General features: G+C 38.1%; 1 protein-coding gene across 9 annotated transcripts in view; it reads left to right on the plus strand.

The window, feature by feature from the left end:
* FRY (FRY microtubule binding protein) overlaps nucleotides 1-22,539 on the plus strand; it is a 224,250-nt gene that overhangs the window by 167,815 nt on the left and 33,896 nt on the right. For all 9 annotated transcript variants that reach the window (XM_063149130.1, XM_063149128.1, XM_063149129.1 and 6 more), the window contains 11 exons: nucleotides 855-937; nucleotides 4,152-4,302; nucleotides 4,863-4,966; nucleotides 8,155-8,340; nucleotides 10,276-10,474; nucleotides 11,054-11,175; nucleotides 12,004-12,191; nucleotides 13,128-13,222; nucleotides 14,893-15,494; nucleotides 17,071-17,168; nucleotides 17,261-17,431. In XM_063149130.1, the coding sequence (XP_063005200.1) occupies nucleotides 855-937; nucleotides 4,152-4,302; nucleotides 4,863-4,966; nucleotides 8,155-8,340; nucleotides 10,276-10,474; nucleotides 11,054-11,175; nucleotides 12,004-12,191; nucleotides 13,128-13,222; nucleotides 14,893-15,494; nucleotides 17,071-17,168; nucleotides 17,261-17,431 (1,999 nt within the window). The remainder of the gene's footprint in view (nucleotides 1-854; nucleotides 938-4,151; nucleotides 4,303-4,862; nucleotides 4,967-8,154; nucleotides 8,341-10,275; nucleotides 10,475-11,053; nucleotides 11,176-12,003; nucleotides 12,192-13,127; nucleotides 13,223-14,892; nucleotides 15,495-17,070; nucleotides 17,169-17,260; nucleotides 17,432-22,539) is intronic.

Below are 22,539 nucleotides of genomic sequence, written 5' to 3' on the forward strand. Positions count from 1 at the left end.
TACATGCTTTGGAAACAATGTAATATGTTGATGTATAGTGAAATACCCTGCACTAAGGTATGTGAACATTAATAAGAAATTGAATTGAATTTTGTCTAGAAAATCTTCAATATTGTCTTGTTTGATCCATGGTTATTTGTAATTAGTTTTCTGCTGGAATGGTGATGTTTTTAAATCATCACTAGTGTGTGAGCTGTCAGTATGGCTTCTCTCATTCCACTTCAGGCCTGATTACCCTGGGAACACAAGGGAGAGGAAGTTGAAGGAGATCACCGGGAAGAGTCAGCTTAGCATGAATCTAAGATTTGAGGACAGCTGTGAGCAGTTTGCTGTGTCTCTCATATCCCTTAACTTTTCTGTTAGGTCTGCTCTGGCATTTGCTGGATTCTCCTCTTGAAGGGTGATCTGCTGTAGTTTTCCCTGCTTGGTACCTGTGCAGGCTTGGCTTTGGACTTTCCACTCAGTCACAGAATCACAAAATATTCTGAGCTGGAAGTGACCCACAAGGATCATGGAGTCCAACTCTGAAGTGAATGGTCCATATGGGGACTGAGCCCACAACCTTGGCATTTTTAGCACCATGCTAAAAAAAAATCACACAATTGTAGCATGAGAGTTTCCTTTTGCTAAATTTTAAAGGCTTGTGACACAGGAGCACACTGTTAGACTTCTCAGAAACTGGCTGCAAAAATGTTTTGTGGAAAGAATCAGCATTACATTCATTTGCTGTCTACTCCTGTGTAAAAGTGAATGCTTAAGGAAATGCCTTTTTTTTTTTTTTTCTAAACATAAAGTCCAGATGTTTCATGTCACTCTTGTGTTTTTAATGAAGATTTTTTTTCTTATATTTGAAGGTTCAGTAATGTCATCAGAGCACATACCCGACTAGAATCGAGGTACAGTAATAGCTCTGGAGGATCTTATGATGATGACAAAAGTAAGTTATATTCAATTTGATGAAATTTCTGGTGTTTTGGTTGGAGAGGAGAACATTCTAATGACCAGCAGAGCCTCTCTGTTTAAGTTCTGTATAAACAGTAATGTAGCATTATCATGCAGGGAGTGTCGTTATTTCCCCTCCATATCTCATTTAATTAATTTACTTCATTTAATCTGGGTTGAGTCAAACCCATCTGAAGGCCAGAGAACTTCACAGAAAGCAGCAGCAGAGAATCCTCCAGGGAGTAACACATTGGGCCTTTCATACATGGCAAGGCAAAAGACTTGTAAGAGCATTAGAACAAGCTCTAATGCTTTTTCTAACTTTGAGTTGTGCCATTTGGCAGCATATCCCTCCAAATCAAGTGCTGTTATATGAGCATGAAAAGAGGCTCAGGAGTTTCCAAATATGAGGTCTTATCTCCTCATTAGCTTTTATATACTCTCTGCAACCAGTCTTGGGCTGCACTGTGCAAACATGTGATAGAGGGGAGATGGGGCTCCTGAGCATGCTTCTTGTTCTTTATGTATTTCTGCTAAATGGGCTCTAAATGGACACTGGTGCTCAGCAGAGATTCCAAAGAAAACCAGTTCACTATTGTACAATAGTGCAAAACTGAAAAGCTGGATGGTTTGACTTCCTTTCTGGAGTGAATTCAATTTACAGATTTTGGCAAGGCATTAAGCAAATGTTAAAAAGTCAAGATCTTGTTATTGACTTAGATCACTGGCGTATTAAAGTCAGGCCAAGTTCTATATCAGCCATCATGTCTTGGGTTGGTATTGTAGACATCATTTTGGAACAGCATTTTGATATGAAAAGTAAAGATTTTATATATATTTTTAATCCAAGTAATTTTTTGTTGATACTCTTCTGCAAAATATGCAAAGACTGTAAAACGCAATAGAATAGGATAATTTAATGTACACCAACAACTATTATTCATAGTTATGAAGCACAGTATTGACAAAATATTGTGTATGTACAAACTCCAGTGTTTAAATATATAAGAAAGTGTGCAACATCTTAAACTCACTGGGGCTTAGTACACTTGTCTTGAATTTTTTATGGCTTTCTAGTTCTGCAGCTACTTAAAATGCTTCACCAGATGTTAATTGAAGCACTGGTGCTAATCTCATCTGCATGAACAATCTTTCAAGACAGAACAGCATTTATATTATCAGAACAGTCTTTACAAATACCTGGTTTTGACAAGAGCTTAGAGTGATAAAAAATTTAAAAATACTGAAATTTTCTTTGCTCTTTTGGAATGTCTCCTCCAGCCAGTGCCTGAATGTTTTTTCCTGCCTATACCTGCAAGTTTTATATTACTGTGAATATTTATGCAAAGTGTGCTTCTCACAGAGGTTCTTTTAGCAAGTATGTGAATACTTAGAAGGAAAATAAAATGTGTTTTACTTAGCTATTGACATTTATATAGAATTCTAATAAGAGAAAGGAATTTTTATATCTCTTGTCATTCTACAAGAGACATAATGCAACTTCCAACTTACTTGCTCAGACAGGCTGCCCAGGCTGCAAAGGATTTGGTGGTATGGCTTCTTCCCTCTCTCCAATCTACTTTAATATTCATGTATTACTGAGGATATAAATACAGAACACCACTCTGCAGCAAACAAATTTTTTTGTTCAGGCAAGGATTGTATGTTTACCTTCAAGGTGCTTCTTTTCTTTTTTTTTTCTTAGTCTGCACATAAACCTGTGAGAACAGGAGTGAGGATCTAGGTCTTGGTGTGACCTTCATGAAGCACTTTTCTGTGAAACACTTAAAGTGGTAGAAATAAGTAGATCCTGTGCAGTGCTTTTTCTGTGAAAAGCATTTGACAAACATTATCTGGTTAATTCTGGTTAAGAATATGTGAAAATGCCATACTTTTCTGCGTTATTAAGTCATTTTATTCTTCTTTATCTGTAACTGATCTGTCATCCTCCAGAGAATCTAAATAGTAACCTTAAAATATAAAGTGTTTCTTAAAAGACCAAGACTTAAAAATGGGATTTATAAAGTTGGCATTTTAGAAATAATTGGAGAACCAGCTACTGCATTGAAAGTCTCCTGAAGATCTGGAAATCTGAAGAAGTTTTTCTAAAACTAAGAAGTGATGCACATTAGAAAAATCCAGCTCTGATACTTTTGTAGGCATCAAAACAGTTTTGTTTCCCGTGGGAAAGCTGACAAGCATCAGATACATGCTGTTAAAAAAAAAAAAAGAAAAGGAAAATGCTGAGTTTTAAGCTTATCTAAAATACAAAAGCATAACAAAACAAAACCAAATCAAAATAAACAAGCAAACAAACAAATTAAAACACAAAAAGAAGGAACAGAACAAAAAATAACACTAATTAAAAATTCATAAAAGGCAGTGTTTAAATGTATGTCAAAAACAGACCAAGGAAGGATACTTTCCATGGCAGTGTATCACAGACTGCCAGACGTCAAAAATAAAAACTGAACAGTGAGAAAATCGAGAGGAATGAGAGGGAACAAAATACAGAAGAGATGAACAAAACTGTGCAGCCGAGACAAGACAGAAAGTGGTGGAAATAACTTACTTGACCACATCATTGCAGATAAACAGGTGGGAGACAAAACCCTAACACTCATTAACAAACAGCAGCTGTCACAATAAAGCAAAATAAAATACATCTTTGAGAAATTCAAGATATAATTCATCCCTGTTGAAAGAAAATTACCCTGAAGGTGTTTTTAGCACTCCTTATGCCTCCTTGCTAATTCAGGACATTTAACTTCTTCCTTTGTAGCGTCACTCAGCAGGGCAGTGGTGAGGAGTTGCAAGAATGTGTCACTGGTACTCTGCTCCTTGCAGCAGATGGCTTCTGACAGCAGCTTTGTTGGCTGAACTTTTCCCTCATTTCTGAAGAGAAAGTCTGTTGCTTGGTGCTTTGTGATCTGAATCCAGCACCACTAAGTGACAGCAGGGATTCAGCTGCTGCTCCTACCACTCAGTGCTGTCTGCCTGGAATCTCTTTAATTTCCAGCAGCATGAAAGAGGGATTAAAAATGCATCACTTGTTATTGAACACAGGAATTTGCAAGTCTCATGGCATCTTATCACATTGTTCCAAACAGCTGAACTCATATGTTAGCATAAAATCTCCTATAGTATTTTGCAAAAAAAGGTAATCAGACTTGAGTTTTATGCACTTTTTTGAATGCTTTTTCATGCAGATGATCCTGTTTCTCCATATACAAGCTGGTTATTGAATATTGTTGAAACCAAACAGCCACATCCCCTGCCCATGCCTTACAATGGAGGATGTTGGGCACCCCTCGTGGACTATCTCCCTGAAACCATCACACCCCGGGGACCCCTTCATAGGTGAGCAGTTTCTCATTCTGACATTTCAGACAGTGAGATGCTTCCTCTTAGTAGTTGACCAACACTAATCCAACTGTCCCACCATTCAGAACACCTGAAAATCATACAGTCAATTTCTGCTGATTTCCAGTGCAAAAATCCACATGCAGTGAAAGCTCACAATTCTACCAGATTTCTACCAGAAAGCCTGTTTACAATGTAGGACATCACTGATGAGAATAAGACTTGATGAAACAACTGAAACAGAAAAAGAAATTTTCTTTTTCCCAGGCCTCTGTGCCTATTATTCATAGCACTTTGATCTTTTATTCTAACTAGGCCATGCATATTCTGAAGTTCCTATTTTACATAATTTGTATTGACAATAATAGGGTTTTTTTCAGTAATGGGTACTTGTTTGCTTGATACTGTAAATAAAGTGCTTCAGCATTAATTGTACTGAGAAGAAATGCCACAAATCTGATAATTTATAGATTGTGTATTTCTTCAGAAATAAGCATCCTGTTTGTGCTTTCCCAGTTCCAAGAGGTTCGAAACTGATGTTGTGATTCAACTTCCAGGTGCAATATTGCTGTTATCTTCATGACTGAGATGGTAGTGGACCACAGTGTGAGAGAAGATTGGGCTCTTCACCTCCCTTTATTGCTACATGCTCTCTTTTTAGGTAAGACCAACAGAACAAGAAAGAAAGTATAAGTGTACTCCCTCCTTTTACTTTAGTTTTGCTGAAGCTATGGTACTGTGTTTCTTACATGTTTTATGATTTCCTCTCTCCACCCTAAAAGAAAAACCCCAAGGCAGCTGCAGTTTGTCAATTAGTCTCAAAACTTCAAAGTTTTTAATATTTTGGCCAATTTCAGCCAAGTTTGTGAGGTGTGTAGAAATTTGAAGATTAATGACTTCCTAAAATATCTCTATAAAAATGTGTGGCATGGCCCCTGCAAGGAAAGGAGGTGAAATTCATGCCTTTGTCCAGCTTGGTTAGTGATGACAGTCTACACATACCTTGAACCTGAAAACTACATACACCTGTGCTGTCTCTTGCCTTTGAAAAATAGTCTGTAAGAGAGCCAGGACTGCAGAGCTAGGGGCGGTAGGACACAGACCACTGGAAAGCAAAGCTTCATTAATTTCACTGCTGATGGAATGCTTTATCATCAGTGTGTTCCCTTATGTACCTGGGCACTGAGGCATTGCTTTTTCCCCACTGCTCTGTCTGTTCCTGACTGTAGCACAGTTTATCTGGAGGCTGTTACCTTCCTTGTCCTGCCTTTCAACATTACCAAAAGTGAGTGGCCTAATTTTTTAGCACACAAGGGTATTCAGCATTATAAAGCCATTCCCTGACTTCCATGGTTGATAAATAATAGTGTTCACAAATAAACACAGGCAGTTGTGAAATAATTTATTATAGCTGAGATCACAGTTCACTTCTCATTCAGTCACCATAGTTACTATTAAGTATTCACAGTCAGCCTGGGAAGTGTCTGCTGATCAGCAGGCAAAAAGAGATTAAATTGGGATGTTACAGCACAGTGGTAAAATGAAGTATATGTTGAAGAAGATGCTTGTTCTCCTTTACTGCTACTCTGTTACCAACTGTTCTGCTTAAAAATTTTTGGTGAAATAGGGTTTTGTATATCAGTACACTGATTTCACAAATCAAATAACCATTAACTGATCAAACAACATCTTTACTATGATTTGTAACAAGTGTGAGAAAACTGGTACTTCCACTTAGAAATTGTGACAAGAATAAATGAAGAACTTAAGAAGAATACAGAGCAATGTGACCTTTGCAGTTAAGATGGCTTTAAGGAGCCCTCAGGGAGCCATGCAAATAAACATATGAAGAAACAGAGTTATGATACTTGTAATCAATTTGAAAAATGTCATTAGTTGTTTTTGCAATAAGGTTTCAACATTACAGATTTTCAATAAGGAATAAATAGAAATTTAGTAATACCATGTGAGACAATTCCTTGGCTAAAAACTATCAATTCTGAAATGTGAAATTAAATGTAGCTGGTAACTGATTTAGTAGTAACTAAAGTGAGATCACAGCTTTCAGGCTTCAAGGTCAGTTCCTCTAGAGTTGTTATACCTCCTGTGGAAAATTTTTCTATTCTGCAGTAGAGCTCTTGTGATGTTACAAGGAAGCTATGCCACACATTAGCCAAAGGTATGAAGGTAATTAAAAGTATTGCTATCCTGTTAGAATATGATAGCAATAGTTCACGCAGGCAGATGCATCTGATTGAAAAGCAGACTGGAAACTAGTATGTTGGCTAGCTGGAGGGCTGGTGTCCTTTAATTTATTGGAAGAAGTGAGAAAATATTAAAATGAAAGAATTTTGCAATGTCTGTGTGTTTAATAGGTTATTGAATGGTTTGTAGTACTGTGGGTGAAGCAGGCAGGCAGACTGCTGGTTTGAATTTGCCTATCTCTGGTGCATGAAAATCACTGCTGTTTAAAATCTCTTTTGCAACCAGTGTGAAATTAGTTGAACACTAGACTCCTTTCCCATGGAAATGTGTCCCTGTCACAGAAGCTTACCCTCCTTGGAACTCTTACAGGTTAAAGAAGTAACCAGCCCTGGCCAAGCACAAAGACTGAGCTGTCCTTCTCACTTCCCAGTTGGCAGATCTGTGCCAATACTTTTATACAACTTAGGGTTTAATAGGATTTCAGCTACCACTGTTGCCAATGTAGAATTTATTTTCAACTAAAAACCCTTTTTATATCCTTTGAAATGTATGTTAAAACCAGATAGGATGGGTTCATTATCTCCTGGCAGGTGGAAGTAGATGGAGAAATGTGAATAGGAGCAGAAACCTTAAGAAGCTGAAGTAGAGGTGGGCAGGATGGCCACAGTTCTTTTGGAGGAGGCTATTGCGAGATGAGTAAGACCAAGGGTCATGGGACCTTCAGAGAATTGCCCTTAGGAGCCAAAGGCACAGTGTTGAGACTGTGGCAGTATGAGCAGCTTCATTATTGCAGGCCAAACAAGAGCCAGCATGACTAGAGTATATTAGAAAATGCCTGACTTGAAAGATCTGTTGGCTGCTGCCACACAGAGTAATGAAGTAGCTGCTTTTTTGAAGAGGGACATATCCTGAGAAGAGAGGAGTTGAGGAAGAAATAAGTTAACTTTTTCAGCACTGAAACTACTCTTAAACAGAAGAGAAAGTATGTTCAAATATACTGCAGGGTACTGAAAGAGAATTGAAATGAGATATACTAAAACAGAGTGCAGAAATATCTGTTTCCATTGTATTTGTAATTTGTGAACTATTCTGGCTGTTTTAAAATCTTACAGCTGACAGTAAACCAAATCAGAGTCTTTCAGTGCTAGACCTTCAGTTTGGGTTCTGCATCCTGAGTTAGGGGCTAATGTCTCATGCTGCTCACTGGTAGTTGAAGTTCTTTTTCAAATGATTTGTCTGTCAGTTCCTTTTTTAATAAATCAGTATCTGCCTCTTACAGTTTGCAGTAATTCTAAAATTGTGCTAAAAAAGTCAGATACTGTGGTAAGCAATGTAATTACAACCACCATGAAGAATACCTCATCTTTAAAGGTTTTTCAGACCTGTCAAATTAACTGTAGTGAGACAATGTGTAAAGCTGTATTGCCACTCTTTTGTTGTACCTCACGTATGGGACTTCAGCCTGGAAACTAAATATACACATACATTTAAGTGACAGCACTGGTAACTATGTCTGGAAATACTACATCTTTTGTTTATTTGCACTGTTATCATGAACTGCCTTGGAATTTTTGCTATTTCTGGAATGTGAACTTGTTTATTATTACTTCATATTCAGAGATTGCTGTAACCTTTTCTTTTTAGGTCTTGACCATTACCGCCCGGAGGTCTTTGAACACAGTAAAAAGTTACTGCTTCACCTTTTGATTGCATTATCTTGCAATAATAACTATCAAGCCATTGCATCTGTGCTTCTGCAGACCAGAGAGATGAATGAGACCAAGACTCTGACAGTACAACCAGCATACTTGCCTGAATATCTTTACACAGGTAATGAAGACAAGGAGAGCACTGTATCATACTGCCAGGTTTTGATAAGTCAAAGTAATAAAGTGGCAAATATGAACAGTTCCCATTAATACTAATTCCACGTGAACTACCCTAGGGATGCATGCAATTTATTATTAGACAAATTTTCATGATATTGAAAAAGTTATCTAATGTAAGGCAAAAATATGTAATGCAGTATTTTAAAATTAATAGGGCTAATAACTTCCTGATTCCCCCCTCAGGGATCCAGCGCTACTTTAAATGAGGACAATCATTCCTCACCCTTAAAAGAAATGCATAAATAATTCCGACACAGGAAGAGCAGCAAGAATGTGCAGCTCAGATTTTCCATTATTAAATTAAGTTTCACATGATACACACCCTTCTTTATATCACTGATACATTGCATTTCTGTCCTGAAATCTCTTTCTACATTAGGAGTCTTACTTCAGACCTCTGCTGAGGTCAGTGTTCTATTACTTTTAGCAATTTACCGGTTTTTAAGGAGTTGGTTGGAACCAATTTGTAGAAAGCTGCTAGTTAGATTTACTGCTGTCATACAATATTATTAAAAGCAGGTGTTCTGTTCCATTTTGGAGGAATCACAGAACCAATAAAGAGTTGTGGGTGTAAGATTGGTTGTCAGTAAGAGGGTGAGGAACAGTAAAAAACTGAAAAGTAAAGGTTCTCATATCAGTGCCATTTCCATGATTATTTAGGAAGTAATAGGTAATTTGGTTTTGTAAAAAATATTACATGATAACTTACTACTATTTTTTTCTGAGACACAACAAAATTATTTTAAATTAATGAGCAGAAGGGATAGGTATTCTAGATTGATGAACTATTTTGGCCAAAGATACTTCATTCTGAATAACTTCTGTGAAAAGTTATCTCACAATAATTTCCTGTCTGGAGTTGGGTGGGTTTCTTTCCCAGTGCACATCTATTAATTATTAAATACAGAATAAAATTTTTCCATTAAAATTATATTACTGCTTTTCTGCCAAAATGAAAAACTGTTTTCATTCTTGGTCTAAAAATGTAATTGGTACCCTGATTCTGGCCCTCTGGAGTTCCAGAAGTCATCAAGACTTGGTATTTTGGTCTGGTTTTTGAGAAGCTAATAAAAAGAGTGAGAGTGTAGGTGAGTAGCTATAGCAAAGAATCCTAACTGAAAATGCTTCAGCTCAGGTTTGTTCCATGTAATGTCAGGCAACTAAATTAAGAGTCTTCTCATTTGCAGTGTATTTTGTCCTTCTCCCATTTTTCTCAGAAGGCAGTTTTTTTCTGTTGTAGGTACAGCCTAAACATGACTAGAAGTTTAACCTTAAGAAAACAGGTCTTGGTTTCTAATCTTAGCTCTGAAACTGTGGCAAGCTTTTGATCTAGCAGAACTCTTACTCAGGTGTTTCATCCTAATGCTGAAAATATTTTGTATGACGAGTCCAGTGGGTAAAGTGTTCAAAGAAGCCACACTTGTGACTTGATTTCCATTACATTTGTAAAATTAGGACAGCATAATCGTTCTAAAAATTCCACCCAGCAGTTTTTTTCCATATCAGACTAGGTCAGAGAAGTGAACTTTGCATGTACTTTGCCAGCTTCTAAATTCACTTTTAAAAAGTCCTACTTCTGAATGTAAAGAATATTCCTGGAATATTTGTTTTCCAAGTACTGTTGTCCTTGTGCAGTAAAAACAGAAATCTTGACTTGGGTAGTTTTCATTTTATTCTGCTTTCTACACGTTTAGAAACAAAGTACCATTTTCACTCCCATCAGTATTTGAGGGTTGTGTTCTGCAGGTTTTCCCCGTGTTTCCCAGTGGAAGGTTTCTGCTGCTGACTCTGAAAAGAGCTGCTTGGCAGACACTTCCATCTGCAGAGCTGGCCCAACAGTGCATTCCACCTTTATCTCCTCCCCTTTGGCTGGCAGGTGGCTTTGACTTTCTGCGGGAATACCAGTCCTCTCCAGTGCCAGACTCCGGCTTGAGCTCCAGCTCCACCTCCTCCAGCATCAGCCTGGGAGGCAGCAGTGGAAATCTCCCTCAGATTACACAAGAAGTTGAGGACGTGGACACTGCTGCTGAATCAGATGAGAAAGCAAACAAATTAATTGAGTTTCTGACAACCAGGTAATGCAGATAAGCAGAGGATACGTTTGTACTCAAAATGCACACTTTCATGAAGCAACTTAAAGGAAAATGACTGAGCTCTAATAGTAATTACAGACCCCATTCCTCTTTTATTGATACTTACAGTGGTGGATAGGTACTGAAAAGCACTACAGAGTCAGAAAAAAATAGAAAAAAAATCTTACCTGACAGAAATAAAATGTTTAATTGACTGATAGTTTTATGTTCAGAAATAAACTAATAGAAGAAGCCAGTTTCATGGCTTCATTATAAAATTAGATGTAAAGTTCATAGCAAAACTAATATTAACTACCAGCTACAGCCAGCAGATTCTAGACACGATGTTAAATTGAAAAACAGGGATTTGTTTATGCTGCTCTCTACACAGCACAGCTTATATTTTAAAATACAACATAGGAATATTTATTTACTTTTATTTAAAATTATGTTTGGTTGCATGTTTCCCAGGTCATGGACCTCTAAACATCAAAGTACCTGTGTAGATTATATATTTTAACTGATTACATTTATTTCAGATAACTCAAAAAAATTTTGCTCTTTGTTATGTATTTCTTTAAGGGCATTTGGTCCACTTTGGTGCCATGAAGATATCACTCCCAAAAATCAGAACACCAAGAGTGCTGAACAGCTCACTAATTTTCTGCGCCATGTTGTATCTGTATTTAAAGATTCCAAGTCAGGTAGTAAATACTTTCTTTTCATAACTAAAAAAATATTCCCTCATGGTCACACTTAATGTTTGTCCTGTGACTTAGTACATCTGCTTATGCAGAAGCACAGTAAATATGTCTTAACAAGGATGTATGACATATGAAAGAATTGCTTTAAAACAATCATGTTAGATTAAACTGTTCCTGAGTGTTGAATATTTCTTCAAAGCTGTTGGTAGAAAGCCTTTTGATTGATTCTGCCAGATAAAATCTCCTCTGTGTCCTGTTAGTAAAATACATCACAGCTTCTAAGTAAATATACTTTGTTAAATTTCTTCTGGCAATAAAAGTTTATTTTTCATTTATTATGGTTTTTAGAACATAGGGAATGTGCTGATTGCATGTTGAAAACCAGTACAGTCACTAATTAAATAATTTCCAAGATCAAAGCAGAATGCAGCATCAGTATTTATATTAAAGATTTTATCCAAAGCCTTCTGAAGCTGACGGAAAGACTCCTAATTCAGTTTGACTTCAAGTTTGGGAGTTTTCAGAAGTTACTGTTGCTGCCAGCAAGAATACTGGATGGCTTGAAAGTTTGTCCGGGAATTTAAAAAAAATAAGTCATTATCAATTTCATACTCCAATTTTTTTTCAGTTAATTTTCTTGCATTCTGTGCAAAACAAATGTAGAATTCACCAAAGCACAGATGTTTCTGCACCTCCATTTCTCAGTGTCTGCAACACACACTAACGAGCATATCCTCCTCACAGAGTAGGTTCAGCCTGTTTATGACCCACAGTAAAGTCTGTAATAAAAAAGGGGGGGAAAAATTGACATTCTGTTCTTTTGCTTAGGTTTTCATTTGGAGCAGCATCTGAGTGAAGTTGCTTTACAAACAGCTCTTTCAAGCTCTTCCAGACATTATGCTGGTCGCTCTTTCCAGATATTCAGGGCCCTAAAGCAGCCCCTTTCTGCACATGCATTGTCTGACCTCCTGTCAAGATTGGTGGAAGTTATTGGAGAGCATGGAGATGAGATTCAGGTATGCATGTGTAAACAATGCTTCTTAGAACTGTTGATTCTGTGCTTACTTAATTTAAAATTACCATTTTACAAGGTGTTCTGGAGTCATGTGATGAAGAGTAGAATGTGGCCTCAGGAAAGGTTACTTCTGAGTTTGCTGAAATCATATGTTCCTTAGCTAAGCCTTCATCAAGCTGTGACAATCTTACAATAGCTCTAAAGAGAACAACTAGAAGATTTTAGTAATTGTCACTCAAAATGAAATATTTGTGATGAACATTTTTACCTTTATAACTTCATTAATTTGGGTTTAAGGAATCCATCATTTGTCTGGTGATGTAATCTCACAGCATGAAGTAGACACTGTCTCATTCCTCAGAAGTTAGCATGTTTAGGAGTAAAGAAATCTGCACCATCCATAATAATACAAAGCTTACATTGACTTAATTTGATACAGACCTTTCACAGCACTATGATGTTCACTCTGTTTAGCTAAACAGACTGAAATGTTACAATCAGAGACTATTTATAGCAAGATTCAAGACTTAATAAAGAGAAATACTGGCTCTCAGTAAGAAATAGACTGACATCTCCTCCATATTTTATTTAGGTAATGAAACTGCCACAAGATGACAGTAATACTCTGTCACAACTGCTTGTGTAGAATTTAAATCAGTGACCTGCAAGTCAGAGGTTCAGTGTGTCATTACCAATCCCTTGATGAGATATGTGCCCTTCTTGCATACCTTCATAGATCATTCAGAGCCAGAAAATAAAACATACTTGTAGGGACATTTTAATGTTCAGGGCAGTGGCTTTGATATGAATGTTGGGCCTTTCTTTCAGGAGAAATTATAGGTTTCAGTAGGAGCCTCTTCCTTTTATGAACTGAAGATTTTTAAATGTTACTTTTTGGAATGTCTTTGTTAAAATGCTTAACCTCCTGCATTGGTAGGGGTATGTAATGGAGGCACTACTTACTTTGGAAGCTGCAGTGGACAATCTCTCTGACTGTTTGAAGAACAGTGATCTTTTGACGGTGTTATCACGGTAAGAATCTGTTCTTCTAACTGTATTCTTTTCAATATTTTATGACATTAAGTGTGCAGTTCTGCAGTCTAACAGCAAAAAATAATTTTGATAAGACTGACCTCATTTGTAATCTTCTGAGAATCAGACTATGAGCACATTTCTGCCAAATTTTTCCATAGTTGAAATAATGAAACTTTACAATGTGTTGTAAATTCTACCTTGCTGCCACTTGGCTATAGTCTACTTTAGCATTCTTTAAAAATATTGTATTTTTGCACCTTTGTGTCATAAACCTGAAAATGTATCTGGGAAGGAGCACGGGTTCTGTAGTACTGGTTTCATGCAGCATGTCATTCTCAGGTCAAGTATTCCCCAGGAATAAATTATCACAGCTTCTTCTCAGTAAAACTAGGGAGGATTTTTGTGTAGACATAGATTTTGTTTGCTGTGTTGACCATCTTTATGAAACCCTTGGCCTGAAAGTGGACCTTTGCACATGGAGAGAAGTCACAGGCTCCCTCTGTAATGTGGCTGTTCATAGTACTGAGGGACATGAATGTCTATTTGACTCCTAATAGTAGCAACAGAACAGGTAAATAATTTTTTTAAATATCCATAAGTTACCATGCTTTATGTGCAGCACAAAAATACCAGGGCTGTCATTTCTGAAGCTGTAGGCAGGATGCTGTGCCATGGCAGAGCCCAAGGAATGCCTTTGAACAGAATAGAGAGGAATAAGCACACTTCTACTTCCTAAACTAAGAGCTGTTTATCTTTCTTTAGTGCACATTTCAGCAAAGAGCAAGATGGAACAAAGAGTAGGAAACACTCCAGAAAGCAGTGGGATGCAACATACTTTACCCTGACACTTGGTTCCAAGATAAGATTCTCTTCAAGTACTATAGACAGTAGAGACTCATAGTGTATGAGGTAGGAATGGGATCAGAGTCAGGAATTAGCTGTTCTCCAGAGCAAACTTCCCTTGTGTGTATCAACACAGCAAGTTCCTCTGTGCAGATAATTGATAGGTATTGTCTGGATCATCGTGGGGTAGTGCATGAGGAGGCATTAGTCATTGAAATTGAAACATCTACACTTTCTGTAAACATCTTGAAGAGATCTTAGGATACAGGCAGGATAGGGTGCAATGACAACAAATTTTCAGAAGGACCTGTATTGGTAAGTGCCTGTGCAAGCACATGACAGGTTTCTTGAGGATAATGGGGTATATTTCTGGTTCTGATAAAGATTTTTCTGCCCACGGTTACCCAGCAAACAATTGTGAATTTGCCTGCCAGCTGTGCCAAGTTCAGAGCTTGCTCCATTGATGAGGGCATTTTAAAGAACAAAGTTGTTTTCAGTTCTGCCACTGTCCCATTGGGAATTGCCATAGGTCATTTCACAGCTCTGTATTTCTTATCCCCATGTCATTCTTGCCTATGTAGACTGTAGGCTATCCTGCTCTGGTTTGGTGCAGTGCCATGTGAATCTCATCTCTGTCAGGTCTGTGGGCCTGAGTCTGTCTTCTGGAAAAAAAGAAGGCAGGCTGCAATAGATGCTTTGGTATTTTATTTCTCCCATTTAAATATTTATTTACAGTCTGAAAAATACTTAGCTTGCATCTAATATGCACCCTTTCAAGCTGTGCATTCACACAGTGTAATGGATGTTTTAAATCTTGGTTTCAGTTCATCTTCACCAGATTTATCATCGAACACCAAACTGACCGCAAACCGGAAGAGCACGGGGCAGCTGAATATGAATCCTGCAGGTGGCAACACAGCCACTGCTGAGCGGAGTAGACACCAGAGGAGCTTCTCTGTACCCAAAAAGTTTGGAGATGTGGACAAATCCTCAGACCCACCACGCAGTGCCACACTAGACAGAATTCAGGCATGCACCCAGCAAGGCCTGTCCTCTAAAACCAGGAGTTCATCCTCTCTAAAGGACAGTCTCACTGATCCATCCCATATTAACAATCCAACCAACCTACTGGCCACCATCTTCTGGGTTGCCGTGGCTTTGATGGAATCAGATTTTGAGTTTGAGTACCTAATGGCACTGCGGTTGCTGAATAAACTTCTGGCTCATTTGCCACTAGATAAAGCTGAGAACAGGGAGAAGCTAGAGAAGCTGCAAGGGCAGCTGAAATGGGCAGACTTCTCAGGACTTCAGCAGCTGCTCCTGAAAGGATTCACTTCCCTTACTACCACTGATCTCACCCTCCAGCTCTTTAGTTTGCTGACACCAGTGTCTCGAATATCCATGGTGGATTCCTCTCAAGCTATAGGTAAAACCATTATGGTCTCCTCTCTTTCAATTTCTGTGGCATTGACATTTGGTCACAGACCTCATTCAGCTATCTGAACAAAACCAAAAATAGCAATTTTTCTTTCTCTTTGAATATAGCATAATGCACTTTTGCTTTCAGCTGGGTGAGCTTTTTTTTGAATTTTGTAGAAATAGTGACCTGTTTCTAGAAAGTGAATCCATTGCACAACAAGGTTTTGGAGGAGAGAAATCATGTATTATTTAGCATTTAATTTCTAGGTCTTAAGCATCAAATAAGGTTTCTGATTGGTGACAAAGTAAACATGTAAGGAGATACTGTCAAAACTTCTATTACCTACTTTGGTCAGTTTTTCTGTTCAATTGTTTTCAAACTGTGTCAAACTGCTTGATTTTAAATTAGTGTTTCATGGTATTTTCTCTAAAAATATAAATATCGAAAACTCTTGTACACTTCAGATAAACTACAGTAGCACAATAGTGAGCGAGGAGAGAGGCCTGGGTTATAGGGAAATAAGACAGCATTTTGAAATTCCCCATTATTTAGCTGAGGTTGTGGCCACTTCTTAATTATATTTCTTGAGGAGAGTTTTTGCATTGTTCCAGATTTTTACTCCTCTCTTTTGGTCTGAAACACAGATACTAAGACAAATGTCCAGGCTTGACAATTAAGTCATAGCAAGCCTAGACACAGCGTAGAGGAATGAATGCCATGAGCAGCCTGCCCATCTCTAGGCACCTGTGTGGTGCCTGTGTTCCAGGCTTTGGTTGGGCAATTCACACATTGAATTGCTGTGACAGTACCATCTGGAGGCATCCTTCCTTTTCCCTGAATACAAAGGAAGAGTAGGGAAACCATGATGCTAATTTCAGCAACTTGTTTAATTGTGTAGAATAAGAGGGAATGAACAAATTTCATAGAACAAATTCTTTCTTTTCAAAAAGCAGATTGTATCCAAATACAATTAGTCGACTTCTGGGCTCCCACCTGAACTAGAGCAGCTTTTGATATAGCTCTGTTACAGCTGCTGCAGGTATTTCATCAACCACTTTGAGCTATGAGTTGGTGCAGAAGATCTGAATCCCAGTTCCAGACAGCACTTAAGCTAATTACAGCACTTGGAACTTGGTGCATTTTTATTACCTTGAACAGTGTAAAACAGTGGAAGCTGTGCCTGGCAGCTGACCAGAACAGTTGTTTATTAATCAATGCTCACTGAATTTCTTTTTGTGTTTTAGCAGCTGTAGTGAAAATGCCACTGGTTAAGACTGTCAATAAGCCAGTTAAGTGGAAAAGAGAAAAATTATCTCTAAGAGAAATGGGCAGTAGTGTTCGCAGAAATAAGCTCATGCTTTACAAGAGTATTGTTGCCTAAATGACATACTGGATTTTCAAATTAAGGCGTCTTTAAGACAAATGTGGCTTGGCCAGTGGTATGACCAACTAGACAGGGTCTGTGTGAGTTTATGGTAAATGTTATATTGAAGCTGTGACCTTCCATGAAACACCAATTTAAAGATCACTGTGGCTCTTGCTGTCCAGAATATGTATTTTATTCTGTATTTTCTTGTTCTAGGATTTCCACTGAATGTTTTGTGTCTCCTGCCCCATTTAATTCAGCATTTTGACAGCCCAAACCAGTTTTGTAAAGATATAGCCGAAAGGATTGCTCAGGTATCAAAATCATTTGCTGTTTTGTACATCCTCAAACCTTGTAAATGCAGTTGCCTTTTTCTTGAAATGTTTTGATGTTTATATTTAATTAGGTTTGTTTGGAGGAGAAGAATCCCAAGCTGTCAAATCTTGCACATGTCATGACCCTTTATAAAACACACAGCTATACAAGGGACTGTGCTACCTGGGTAAATGTGGTTTGCCGTTACCTTCATGAAGCATTTGCTGATATTACTTTGAGTATGGTTACATATCTGGCTGAGGTAAGTTTTCAAAAACTTTTCAGTGTTCTAACTCTTCTGTTGCCCAGCAGCCCAAAGAGATGAAATGTGCCAGCAAATTACTGAGAGCTCTGCATCTGTTATTTATAATTAAAAAATAAAAGCAGAATTTGGCAGAAAAGAACAGAATTACTTTAAAAAACAATATTTAACACTAAAACAATAGCTGATACGTCTTAAAGCAGATTCCTTCATCAGCCAGTTGGATTTTCCACTGTGAAAGTGAGAAGAAACTGGACATTTATTTAGATCCCATTGAGGAAAATCAGAAGACTAACTCCACAATGGATTTTCCAGCATAGTAAGATACCATCTGATATAAGGATCTGGTTCTTGATACAAATTTGTATGCGTTCCGCTAACACTAAATGAGATCATCTTGCTGCAAAGGTTTTCCCATGTTCATTTTCACCTGTGGAGTTTAGTGCTAATGCAGTGATGTTACTGGGGCTCCAAGGTTCAGTTCTGCTCTTTAGCACAAAGCTGCTTGATATTGCCCCCCTTGTTGTCAGATCACTTTCAGGACAGCATTTTATTACAGGGTTCTCAGATTTATCTCTTCCCTGCTGAGTTGCCTTCAGTCTCCCCTCTCATCCAGGGAGAAGACAGTTCTGCAATCACTGAATCACAAAATCATTTTTAGGCTGGAAAAAACCTTTGAGATCATCAAACATCACCAAATCTAACTCTGCCAAGTCCACCACTCAACCATTTCCCTCACTGCCACATTTACACATCTTTTAAATATCTCCAGGGATGATGAGTCCACCCTTTTCCTGGTCAGCCTGTTCCAATGCTGGGAAACTGTTTTCATGAAGGAATTTTTCTGAGCAGTTAATCTAAACCTTTCCTGGCCTGAGACCATTTCCTCTTATACTATCAGTTGGTACTCTGGAGAAGGGGTTGACACCCACCTCTCTACATAAATTAACTAGCATCTGCCAAAGGATCTATAAAAACCCCTCAGGCATCTCTGATACTGGCTAGTCACAAATTTGCAAGAGCCTGAAAAGCCAGGTGCTGCTCCCATGCTCACTTAGGCTCCAGAATAAACTAGGCCCTGCTATGTCAAGCTGCTTCCTCACCTTACTTGCTCATGGAGGCTCTAAGCAATCATTCATGTGATCTTTAGTGATGGTGAAAGCCATTTAAGGTTCCTGTAGGAACCTTAAACAGGACCTTGAGGTTTTTCATTCTCTTTTCAAGTCCAAATGCTCTAGAGAGCTATTAGAGCTCTTGATGACATTGAACCCTCCAGAGTCAAGTGTCTTCTTCACAGTGGAAGCTTGTATTCCTAATAAAAATATGCTATTAAAACTATATTTGTAATAAAGAAATGCTGTAAAAGATGGAAATGTTCAAATTCTTTCTCTGCTTTCCCAGCCTTCAGAAAGCAGTTGCCCCTCTGTTACCCTCAGTGCTCTCTGTACGGTCACTAGTGCTGCACCACCTCCACAAAGGCCATTGCTCCCAATCCTGCTCCCCTTGAAATGGGTTGAGACATGCATGTGGAGACTCTTTTCTGCACGGCTTCCCCTTGCTGTAGGTTGGCACCACCTACTGTATCCACAGCAAGCCAGGCAGGCTTTTTACTGTAGTTAAGACACATTCCTCACATAGCACCAGCAGCAGCAGGATGACAGAGTTGTAAGCACTGACTTCCTTTCTTTGTATTTACATTGAGTACAGCTCTGTTGAGTCATGTCTGGAGAATATTTATATGGGCATAGAGTAGCTGCCAGTCTGGTGGTGTAGCAAAAGACAAGAAACCATCTTATTCAGGCTGCTGTGGCCTTGAATGTTTTTTTCCCAACCTTCAGAATGTTTGCTCTTTTCTTCTTAGTTAATCCCCAGGTCAGGATAAACAGTGTGCCCCTGTTTCCTATAAACCAGCTGTGGGATACACTGTCAATTGGTGAAGCCTAATAGGTTAACAGCCTCACTGGGCAACCTGCACTTGAATGTTAAAGCCACACACAGCCTCAAGCTTTAACATTCCTGGTTCAGTCCCCAACCCTTGGGACAGAGGGATATTGTGAGACAGGCAGTGCTTAAGAATAACAAAGGAAATTGTATTGCAACAGTGACCCTTTCAAACACAGGTGTAGCTTCAGAAGGAGACACTGTACTTAATTTAAGTACTTAAATTAAGACTATGAAAAGAAATGCTCTCAGCACAGTAAAAGTAAAAGTTTCAATTATTGCCACTCAGATAAAATTTTGTATTTAACCTGTTCAATGGGAAGTCATTACTTGTCATCAAGGAGTATGATTCCAGCACAAAGTAAAATATTTGAGCTCTGTTATTATGAAGATCTCACAGTGACAAGTAATGCTCCTTAATTAGTTTTACATATTCTCCATTCATGAAAAATTTTCATTTCTCCTAGAAAACAACTGGGAAGTCTCAATCTACAGATGAGGAAAAATCACTATTCAGTAGTGCAATAGATCTCTCAACCTTCAAAACCAAAATCAGATCAGCATACAAACATATTACTGAAACCTTACTTTGGTTTTATGCTAGATTTTTTCAGATTAGTTTTTGAAATTTAAACTTTAATCATTGCAGCATACTTATTCTTGGCATATCTCAACTGGCATGTTAAACTGGTGACTCATTAAGTCCAGGATCATGTTCAAACTTAAGTAGCTAATGTTATTAATGGAGAAGAAAGGACAAGAATCCATAGTGCATAGTAATATGCTTATGGTAGATTTTTCCACCTCCTCCTTGTTAGATGGTGGTAAAAACATAAGCATTTATAACCTGTTCAAAACCAAAAGATCAGTAGAAACTAAACTATCTGTATTGCAAAGGGAAGCATGCCCTAGATAAGCATTAATTTGAGAAATGGTTTGTCTCTCAGACATGGCTTTTGAAATGCCCTCTTTATTTCCTCTAAACGTTTGTTTGACTGCATGGCATTGCCTCAGAGCTGGGTATCTCTTCACAGCCCCTGTCAGGCTGGGAGGGACAAAGGGAACTGTCTCCTGTGGTAGCAGCCCAGCAGCCCTTGAAGGACAAGGGTCTCTTCTCCACTTTGTTCTGGGGTGGTTGTTGCTTCAGGAAGATGGCAAATGTTGCTAATGCAGTGTGGACTCCTGAGCCCAGATAAGACCCCAATAGTTACGACACAGAACAAGAGAGGAATCCACAATTGTTCAAAATAGGTCATATGTACAAGAGTCCAAAAAAAATTCTGAGAACAGTTGTATTTCTTTCTACAAATACAGTGGAAACTCTTTGTCCTGGAATTCTCTTATCCAAGTGATGTGTTACCAGTACTCCATCTTGCTGCTATTTTTGTTACTTCAGAATTCATATTGCACCAAAGGCATGTTAAGGCTGCTGAAGAGCAGCCTTTTCTGTTTTTCTAAACAGAAATACTCTTTCTTATTACAAATTCATTATGTATGTAAGGACACACTTGGACTGCCAACCACCACATATAATCATCTGAGCAAGTGAGAACTGACACAGTCCCCAAATATGTCAGGTTTAAGGGCCAAGAGCTGTTTCAGTCAACAAATACTTTTGACAACAAATTTGTAAAAACTGTAGTGGAAATTACAGAGATAAGAAACTTTTAGAGATAAGATTCTTATAACAGCTTTCTAAATACCATTTGAGACAAAATTCCATTATTTCCCCAGAATTCCTTTTCCTATCCCAAAAGAGATTGTCTGATGCAGCAGCCTCTGTCAGAGAACAAAAAAAATTCTTTCTGTCATCCAGATACTTTCTTCTAATCCTGCACTGAAATGGCTGATGTGCCGCATGCATCACATAAACTAATTGCAAACAAGGAATCAAACTTTCCATTGCAAGATCCTAATAGAAGGCATAAAAACCCCTTGGTAACCCTGTTTTGAAAAAGAATTGCTAAGCACATTTTCAGTAAAGGTATTTGAGGGGCTGACAGTGTCTAAGAGCTGAAGCAGGTTGCCAAGCCTTTAATTTAAAAATTCTTCCTGTCTATTTGTAGAGGAATAGATAAGTATGATGAGTTTCCTTTACTGTGCTGTTAATGGAATTTGCTCGCTTTGATTTATGAATCACTAATTGCTACCCACTTTTGCTGATGAAAGAAATCAGAAGATATTTAGTGGGATAAAATAGGTTCCATTTGCACTGGCATGAAACATTCTCATTCAGAAAAAACAGGAACCTGATCCTTCTATATCCTTAGAAGGATATATAACAATTACTATAGTCCACTTGGATAAGAATTGAAATTTTTCTCTGATGGAAGGGAGGAGGCAGCTTAGAGTTTTTATAAGCAATTTTTTTTTCTAGAATCCAATAACTCAAATAGCCAGTGTTAGAACTTTTTTGTCAGCCTGAATTGAGAGGATGGTGTCTAGTATTGAGGCTCTGATAACCTCCAGCAAAAACGTTCGATTGCCTCTGCAATTTGTGGGGTGGGACAATGCCTGTCACCAGTGAAAGAACATGCTGCCTTGCCAGGAAATTCTCAGCTGAGATATTTCACTCATATACAAACAATTCATGGCTGTCTGTATGCCTCTGGAATTACTGTAAAACATATGTATGAGCATTTTCAGGGTTCATTGTGGTATTCCAAGATCTACACTCAGGTGTCTGAAAATTCCAGGATTTAGATCAAGCCCTTGTTTCTATTACTCTCTACAGTAATAGGGGCCAGGGACTCCACCTCCTCCTAAACAGAAAATGTTTCTTTGGCACTTAGAGCCAGTGAGCACTGGCAGTGAAATATATTTGATAAATATTTATTGATGTCTGAATAGTAGTAGTTTTATTTCTTCAGCAAGTTTTCTTTTTTCTCACTGACTTCCAGCAAATGTAGACATAAAAAATCCTCCCCTGTTTTTATTGGATGTGCTTACCCAATTACAGTATAAATTTTACCTACCAGTTCACTCAACTGCTGAATGTGTTTTCTGGATAAGTTAGGGCAGGCATGTATAAAATGTAACAGGCTGGCATTTGTCTCCCAACTTAACCTCTTTTTTGCTTCATGCCTGTATACCATCATCAGTTGTGAAATTATTGTAAAATGGCATTGTAGAATCAGTGAGTGAAGGGAGATGAAGAGTACAATTGC

This window comes from Melospiza melodia, chromosome 2, assembly GCF_035770615.1.
Source record: "Melospiza melodia melodia isolate bMelMel2 chromosome 2, bMelMel2.pri, whole genome shotgun sequence".
In the NCBI taxonomy this organism is placed as follows: domain Eukaryota; kingdom Metazoa; phylum Chordata; class Aves; order Passeriformes; family Passerellidae; genus Melospiza; species Melospiza melodia.